The 9,052-nt window shown below is 48.6% G+C and overlaps 1 protein-coding gene across 1 annotated transcript in view; it reads right to left on the bottom strand.

Annotated features, from left to right (window-relative positions):
* Window positions 1–9,052, bottom strand: part of PRRT1 (proline rich transmembrane protein 1) — a 20,333-nt gene that overhangs the window by 8,780 nt on the left and 2,501 nt on the right. Inside the window, exons 2-3 of the mRNA XM_018555829.1 lie at window positions 7,910–8,269; window positions 5,704–5,880 (exon numbers count right to left, since the gene is read on the bottom strand). Coding sequence (XP_018411331.1) covers window positions 5,704–5,880; window positions 7,910–8,269 — 537 coding nt within the window. The remainder of the gene's footprint in view (window positions 1–5,703; window positions 5,881–7,909; window positions 8,270–9,052) is intronic.

Below are 9,052 nucleotides of genomic sequence, written 5' to 3'. Positions count from 1 at the left end.
CTCCGGCTGTCATCTTCCCTCTCTCAAAGAGCTGAGCCAACAGAAGAGTTTTCTGCATCCAACACTCTTTCGGGTGTATCGGAAGCCTGGACCTTCTCTGAGTGCTGTGGTTCCTTCCACCGGCCCCCAAGTAACTACAAGACTCAGGGTTGGGAGGATGGAACTAGAGCAGGCAGTGAGTGACGAAGCATCCGACACCCCCAGAAGGCTGATGAAGATCCTTCAGCTGCCGGAGCTCTTCAAGACAGAGAAGATCCGAGGCATGGGCACAAGGATCTGAGGCATGTGCAGCAAGGATCCGAGGCCTGGGCAGCGAGGATCCAAGGCATGGGCAGCAAGGATCCGAGGCATGGGCAGCGAGGATCTGAGGCATGTGCAGCAAGGATCCGAGGCCTGGGCAGCGAGGATCCAAGGCATGGACAGCGAGGATCCAAGGCATGGGCAGCAAGGATCCGAGGCATGGGCAGCGAGGATTATTTATCTTCTTCTGCAGGGACCTCTTTTTTTAATTTTTGCAAGAGGCAACAGAGTCACTTTCAATAATTTGGCATTTACAGGTATGAATTAAGGGAAACTAACATATATATATATATATTTAGCCAGCCTGCTATTAGCTATTTCAAATTAAAATAGCCAATAGCAGTCTGGCTATTGCCCCCGGCTGCTTACATTCACCTGTCGCCTGCGGAAGGTAGCCATCAGGAGAATGGGGCCACGCAACCGGGGAAGGGGAATGGGTGTTGCACCGCGGGAGGGGAGCCTGGGGGGTGCAAGTAGCTGGTCTTGCCTAGGGCGCAAAATAGTCTAGCACCGGCCCTGGCTACAAGTGGACTGTGTAGGAATTTGTCCTAGCAATGGGAACGTATATGAAATTCTCTTTGTAACTGGATGCCAATCATTCCTTTTTTCTATGGAGAAACATTTTACTGAGCGCATGCTGCATTGTGCCATCAGCCAAGCCCAGGAGAAGGTCTCACCGGGTCCTGGTGATGTGGCAATTCGAAACTGGGAAAATCTTTCCTGGCCTGCCATTCCCAGGGAGAGATCTTCCTGAATATAGCTCAGAATACATAAAGGGAAATACTGTAAATATATGTGTATATATATTATTATTATACAGGATTTATAAAGCGCCGACAGTTTGCGCAGCGCTTTATAATATAAGGAGGACATTACAGTTACAATACAATTCAAGATAAGATGGTAAGGAGGGCCCTGCCCCTGAGGGCTTACAATCTAAAAGGTATATATATGTGGCCGTCAGCGACTAGTCAATGTTAGGGCAGAACGGAGAGCGGCAAGACTGGTACAAGACAACAGAAGGGCAACAGTGCAGTGTCAGAGTCCTCGCATCACCTTTCATCATCTCGTGGAGTCATCTCGTGGCCCAACGAAGTCATCTCGTGGCCCAACGAAGTACTGATGGGGTGGTCATAATAATCTGGCCACTCTGTATATATATGTACCTTGGTGCTACACATCAATATGACAATATAGCAAAGGTATAGTAGGCACTCACTACCAAGGACGGACAAACTCCGGCCCTCCAGCTGAGGTGGAACTACAAATACCAAGATTTTCAAAGCCACAGGCATGACTCCGGGAGAGAGATGCATCATGGGATTTGTAGTTTCACCACAGCTGGAGGGCCGGAGTTTGCCCATCCGTGAGTCTAGACTATAATCTTCCAATGGTTGGTTTAGCACACCGATGTTTCGGCAGGTCACAGTCTTCAGAAAGGTGAACTCTGATCTGCTGAAATATCGGTGTACTAAACCAAATTTTTGATGACTATAAAATAAAAATAAATTTGAGCTAGCCTGGAACCCCCCGCCCTTAAAAAAAAACCTTTCTAACAATCTGCATAAAAAGCAGATGTTATAGTTGCACAACATCTGCAAAATATGTGAAAGCCGCACTGCCCCGCCAAGGCCCCTCTGTGTAGTGCGGTCCTAACTCGAATCTATGAGAGCCGCCATCTTGGAGAATATATAGCAATGGACACATTGAGTGTGGGTACCTCTGGAGGTAGACCATTCCTCTGTGCAAGACTTTTCTTAACTCTTACAGTGCAAGGATGAAGTGCTCATATTTGTCCGGTGATGGTATGTCCCTTGACCTCCTCACAACCTATAAAAAGTGTATAGGGTGTGATGACTCAAGGACCTTTACACTGCTGGAGTGGAGGGGAAGTGGGCTGGAAGGACCCGTCTAAGAGCATGGCAGCTCCGACGTTCAGGTGAGTATAACTTTTTTATTTTGCCCCTAGAGCAAAACAAGCAATAATAAAATAATTAATAAAAGTTTTGTCCAGAGTTCTTCTTTACAGCTACTGGGACACACCAGGGGCCCGGCACCACAAAATAGCAGTGACCCCCAGTGTGTCCCTACACCATGTACAGCAAGAGGTGCAGCTGCCATATTCCTGTCCATGACTATAATCTCGTTCTGCCACCTCCTCCGAAGCTGCTGGTTGTCATCGACTCAGCAGCTGTGAGGAGGTACGCGCTGCAGCACGTGTGAATGGCTGCGTGTTTCTCCTCACAGCCGCCAGTGACAGCCAGCAGCCTAAAAAAGCCATAGTGACCCAGGCGGCCCGCGCGGCATCAGGGAAATGTCCTGGCCGGGCCCCATAGCAGCCGCCAGTGTCGCTATGGTGATTGTTACGCCACTGCGTGGAAGACCTCTGAGTGCTGACAATACCTTTGAAACATTATATATATATATTGTGTACACTGAGTGGCCAGATTATTATGACCACCTGACGTTTGTAGGCAAATTAGCTATAATTTCGCACTGAAGTTGCTAGAGGGCCAAAACATTATAAATAGGGGAGCAGGTTGTTTACCACGACAGTAGAAGTGATAGTTTTCTGAAGATACGGGGAAACAACGCGATTTAACAGTCTTTGAACGCGGGATGATTGTTGGCGCTCGGAGCCATGGAGCGAGTATCAGCAAAACAGCAGAATTTGTTAAATGTTCAAGAGGGGCTCACTGTTAAAGTGTTTAAAGACCGGACTGTCAGCCAAAAATCTGGGTCTGAACGTGCGAATTGTGGCCGTCAGCGACTAGTCAATGTTAGGGCAGAACGGGGGAGGGGCAAGACTGGTACAAGACAACAGAAGGGCAACAGTGCAGTGTCAGATTCCTCGCATCACCTTTCAACATCTCGTGGAGTTACCAGGCGGCCCAACAAAGTACTGATGGGGTGGTCATAATAATCTGGCCACTCAGTGTATAATGATATATTATACATCTACATTTTTTTATTTGTACTTAAAATTAGTTTTGCCTGGGATGACCGTTATACTGAACAGCAGAAATGGAGAAAATCAGGATAAGACACGGAAGGAAGATTACGTCTTGTACTCGGCTGTCTGAGAATGATAACCGAGACACTAGAGGCTGTTTGTGGTCCAGTCTTTTCTATACAAGCTTCCACTGATACATGGGGCAGTGGCTCAGACTGGGGGCAGCTGTGGCATTTGCCAAATGGGCCAGTGTGTCTGATAGGAGGTTATGGCCGGCACCAAGAGCCAGTTTCTATCATTCGTGATTTTTTTAAGTCAGGAAATCACACAGATATCCTTCACACACTGCCAAATGCCGACACTCAAGTGAGTCAGGAGCTCCACCAGCACATATACTATATTTTGGGGGTCACAAAGGTTATATTTCTTTCCTTCTGCAGGATCTCCAGGCTGGGCATTGTTATAAATCGATTATCAGATGAAAATGCACCTATTTGTAATTTTAAAAGGGGAACTCTGGGTAAATGTGGTCATGTGATCAGATGATTGATCTACTATAAATCCAAAGGCCTGATTTGTATCCCTGTCCAGGACAATTCTATCCTCTGTAGGAGCCCCAAGTGGACCCAGCTCAGTAGTTGGAACGTGCAGATGACGGCATTTATAAACCTCTATAGAGAGCCCTGGAGCCTCATCTGTTATAATGGAAGCTTTCTGCTCTGTGTCATGACCTATGTTCTGCATGGGGTGTGGTTTTATTCAAGTGATTTTTTATTTGGTTTTTAATTGATGGTTTACATGTTACATTTTTACTATATAAAAACATTTAATAGAAGGTGCACCCAGGCATAGTTCTTCCAGAGCACTATGAGTTTTCTAACAGCAAAAGCTGTCTGCCTTTAGCTGAATCTCTAGGTGGCCCATTTGAGCAGAGCAGGAAGGTGGAGGAGTCAAACCTCGGCCTTTTTCAGGAGCTTGTGTAAATCTGACCTTTAGCTATTGAACTCTGTAAACTATTTAAAAAAAATTTTCAACAGGGCAGCTAAGAATTAGCAGTCTCGACTATTGTAACTCCCTCCTCATTGGCCGACCTCTACACAGGCTATCCCCCTTCAGTCTATCATGAATGCTGCTGCTAGACTCATCTACCTTACCAACTGGTCAGTGTCTGCAACCCCTCTCTGTCAATCCCTCCACTCGATTCCATCCCCAATTCCCCTCTGCCAATCCCTCCACTGATTTCCATCCCTCTCCTCTCTCTGCCAATCCCTCCACTGGCTTCCATCCCCCTCCTCTCTCTGCCAATCCCTCCACTGGCTTCCACCCCCCTTCTCTCTCTGTCAATCCCTCAACTGGCTTCCATCCCTTTACTGGCTTCCATCCCCCACCCCCCTTTGCCAACCCCTCCACTGGCTTCCATCACCCATCCCCCTCTGCCAATCCCTCCACTGGCTTCCATCCCCGAGCCCCCTGTGCCAATCCCTCCACTGGCTTCCAATCACCCAAAGGGATCAAATACAAAATATTAACAACCACTTACAAATCCATCCGCAACTCTGCCCCCGGATATATCTCCAACCTTGTCTGAAAGTATCACCCTAACCGTCCCCTCCGTTCCTCCCAAGACCTCCTGCTTACCAGCTCTCTCGTCAACTCCTCCCATGCTCCCCTCCAGGACTTCTCTAGAGTATTGTAAAGCGTTGCGCAAACTGTTGGCGCTATATAAATCCTGTATAATAATAATAATAATAATAATAATAGAGTCTCTCCCATTCTTTCACATTCACTCAACTAAACAAAACATCTTTGAAAAGTTTATATATTTAATCCAACTTTACAAAACCCCTTTCCATGCCCTTTTGCAAACTGTCTTTTGCGATAAGTTAACCAGTTCTACACCGCGGCCTATTGTCCTCCCCAGTGACACGCCGGCGGTTAGAGGATGAGCCATAATGAACACAGACAATCCCGGCAATAGAAAAGAAAGTTGTATTAAACTCTCAAACCTTTTTTTTCCAGTAATGAATCCAGATCAAACAAATCTACATCGCCCAGCAAAGTATTGCTTTGAATATTTGCCCAAACACTTACAGTCATCATGTTTTCAAACAACTCCAACTCTCTTAGCTCGGCTTCCCTGAACTTCCTGTCCAGTGCAAGATCACAAGGGACAGAACTAACTCCAGTTTACAGAAGAGAGGAAGGAGGAGTGGGGAGAAGGGGGCAGTGAATGGCTTGCCTTGCTGGAGACACACACAACTTACTAGCACACGCAAGGGTGGCTCCATAGGATCATGCAAAGGAAAGCAGCCACCCTAAAACAGGATATCAGGACCAGTACTCAGGGGACCAGCTGATTCTGCAGGGAACTAAAACTTTTCAACATCAAGAAGCAACATTCAATGAAAATGATTTAATCAGCATTTGACATAAGAAGACATGGGACTCACCTGTACAGCCTTGATAATGGCGATCACACCGGTGGGCCAGAAGCAGCAGATTGTGGTGAGCACAGCAATCGGCATGTAGTCATGAGGCGGGCGACGGGGTTCTAGTAGTGCCAATCCCGGGGGGATCTGCGGAGGGGGGATGCCAGGCTGCGGTGGGACATTTCCAGTTTGGTATTGCTGATGGACATAAACAACCAGTTAACAACACACCCAGCAATGTCCTGTTCTGCAGACAGTCATTCATAAACCTGGACCAATCAGAGAACTGAATATCACCCTAAATTCTTAACGCATCAAACGGGTCGCAATGCAACTGGGCAGACGCACGCAGTTGTGATGCAGTTTCTGGTATGAACTAACCCTTAGTGCTGCCACCCCCCTTCTCCAAATCTGAGCACTCCGGTATAGAGGAACACAGGAAGGTGATGTCACGGAAACTGCAGGTCCGGTCCTTCCATTGGCTGTGTGTAAAAATACATTTGATTGAAGGTTTATTGAATATATTAGTGAATTCATTGTTATAACCACCTGGAGCTCAGCATGAATTCATTGACTGGCCTTTTAATGTATTGGGGACTCCAGCAATGTATTCCCAACTCCGCCCCCCTGCCCCGGCCATTACAAGCGCCTCCAGAACCCCTGCTGGATTTTATTTTCCCACTTATTTTACATCTGGGGCAGAGGAAAGATTCTAGAATCCAGGAGCCAGCAGGATCGGAGGCAGCTCCATTCACAAAAACTAGAGGAAGCCTCAAAAGTCGGTCACGCCAGCTGTCATTTGCAAGGCGCATTGGCGACCTGGCTCCTGGGATCTGCTTTACATGACAGCGAATGGAGGAGCTGTGACTCTTCATGCCAGGGAGACACAGATAAGAATTTTCCGTGGACTGGCCCTTTAATGCTGTTCTCAACTATGGCCTAGAAACACGAACCTGCAAACTGTGCTGAATAAAAGAAGTCAGCGGTGACCTAATACAGGCGCCGGTACGGGACGGTGTTGCTGTGCTGGCAAAGAGAGCAGAAACCTGGCAAATAGGGGAGGGCTTTATGCTTAGCCGGCATGCTTCCTGTTTGGTGACATTGCCGGGGGCTTTTCAGGGGCAAAAGCGACGCATAAGAAATGCCATGAGATTGAATGGAAGCTCAGCATCACATGTGGGCATTACCTAGGGTGGTCCATATGCAAATTCAGCCTGCCTAGGACCGCCCACTCCTCCAGACTGACATCCACCCATCGAGGCATTTTGATATTTGCATAACCGCCACGCCCCCTCCCACCCCAAAACAAAGTGAGCTGGCTACGATGCGATCCAGTGCGTTCCGGATAGTTCCCAATAGTGCTTGCAGCATTTTTTCTGAACGCACCGGACCGGAACGCAGGCATTGATGTGCCACGCGTTCATGTGCAGGCGATCGCATTGCGGCCGGAGGGTGTGGTTGCGGTGCCATTGACTTCAATGCAACACCACGCCCCCTCCCGCCCCAAAACAAAGTGAGCTGGCCGGAATGCGATCCAGTGCGTTCCGGCACTAATCGGGCCCGGAACGCACTGTGGCTGGTGTGAACGGGCCCTAAAGTGCACGAGCAGCCAAGACTGTTTTTAGTTTGAAATGAGTGTGAAAGGATTGGAACCCTTGTTGGGTTTTTACTGCCATTTGGGGCTCCATTGGAAAGATTTCCCTTCACTTCCTGTCCCACTGACAACATTTTACAAGTCAGGCAGATAGGGGAACTCGCCGACAGCAACACACGCAGAAATAGAAACACATTTTGTAGTAGAGTGAGGAAAGGCCAGAACCCCGCTTGTTGTTTTTCCTATCGGTGTCCCTATTGCAGATTCATCCTCACTTCCTGTCTGACCGTTGTCAGCAAGACAGGAAGTGAGGGGAAATCTCTCTAATGGGGCCCTGGAAGGCAGTCAATGCCAGGCAGGGGTTCTAATCTAACCCTTCCACGCTACCCAAAGATAAAATCATATTTTTTGTATGGATTTACACTTTAACTATGAAAGATGTCTATGAAACCTCTTATCAAGCTTTAGTTACTTTGTTTCAGGCTGACTCTTCTGACTACATGAGGACAGCTCAGCATGGGGCCCGGCCCCCAGCAAACCTCTCTCCCCTGACTCTCAGGACCGAGAATCTGACTCAGGCGATATATAAATCTTTCACAGGTAAGTCTCTGTATCTGATCTTCCAGTACTCACCGTTCCCATGGGGTATACTGGTACATAGGCCGTGCAGGGCTGCAGGTGCATTGGATACCCCGAAGCTTGCTGCACATACCCTCCGACTGGCATGGTCCCGGTGGGATTGTGCGTCTGCACCACATAGCCCTGCTGGGCTGGTTGCTGGCCCGTGAAAGGCGGATCCTGGTGGTATCCTCCTTGGGCTTCCTGGCGGGTAAGTGTGGGATTGGCTGGCTGGGGTGGTGGATCATTATAACCTGGAATAACCCCATTGCAGGGGCCCTCCCCTGCAGGCTGATTATAGGGTGGGGGAGAGCTGTGGGGTCCCGAGTCCGGAGGGCCTGGAGAGAGCAAGGAGGAAGAGACAGAGAGAGGAAGTTAGAGGACGTATAAGAGATGAAGAAAGAGAGATGACGAGAAAGAAAGAAGAGGGAGAGGAGGGAGGAAGGAAGAAGGTAAGGAAGGAAGAGAGGGAAGGAGGTTGGAAGGAAAAGGGTACGGAAGGAAGGGAGGGAGGGAAGAAGGAAATAAAGGGCGGGAGGAAGAAGGGAAGGGAGGAAGGAAGAAGGGAAGGGAGGAAGGAAGAAGGTAAGGAAGGAAGAGAGGAAGAAGGTAAGGGAGGGAGGAAGAAGGTAAGGGAGGGAGGAAGAAGGTAAGGGAGGGAGGAAGGAAGAAGGTAAGGACGAGAGGGAGGAAGAAGGTAAGGACGAGAGGGAGGAAGAAGGGAGGGAGGAAGGAAGAAGGTAAGGAAGAGAGGGAGGAAGAAGGTAAGGGAGGGAGGGAGGAAGGAAAAAGGTAAAGAAGGGAGAGGGGAAGAAGGTAAGGAAGGGAGGCAGGAAGAGAGAAGGTAAGGAAGGGAGGCAGGAAGAGAGAAGGTAAGGAAGGGAGGCAGGAAGAGAGAAGGTAAGGAAGGGAGGGAAGGATGGAAGTAAAAAAAGAGGCTAAGGGTAGGAGGAAGGAAGAAGGGAGGAAAAAAGGAAGTAGGGAAGGGAAAGAGGGAGGAAGGAAAATAAAGGAGGGGGAGGAAGGAAGGAAGAAGGCAAGGCAGGAAGGGAGGAAGAAAGTAAGGAAAGGAGGGAAGGAGGTTGGAAAAAGAAGGTAAGGAAGGAAGAAAGGAGAGAGGGAAGGCGAAGGTAAGGAAGTGGGGGGGGGGGGGGGAAA

This window comes from Nanorana parkeri, unplaced genomic scaffold, assembly GCF_000935625.1.
Source record: "Nanorana parkeri isolate BGI_ZX_2015 unplaced genomic scaffold, ASM93562v1 scaffold215, whole genome shotgun sequence".
In the NCBI taxonomy this organism is placed as follows: domain Eukaryota; kingdom Metazoa; phylum Chordata; class Amphibia; order Anura; family Dicroglossidae; genus Nanorana; species Nanorana parkeri.
This window is presented reverse-complemented; position numbering and strand designations above follow the sequence as displayed.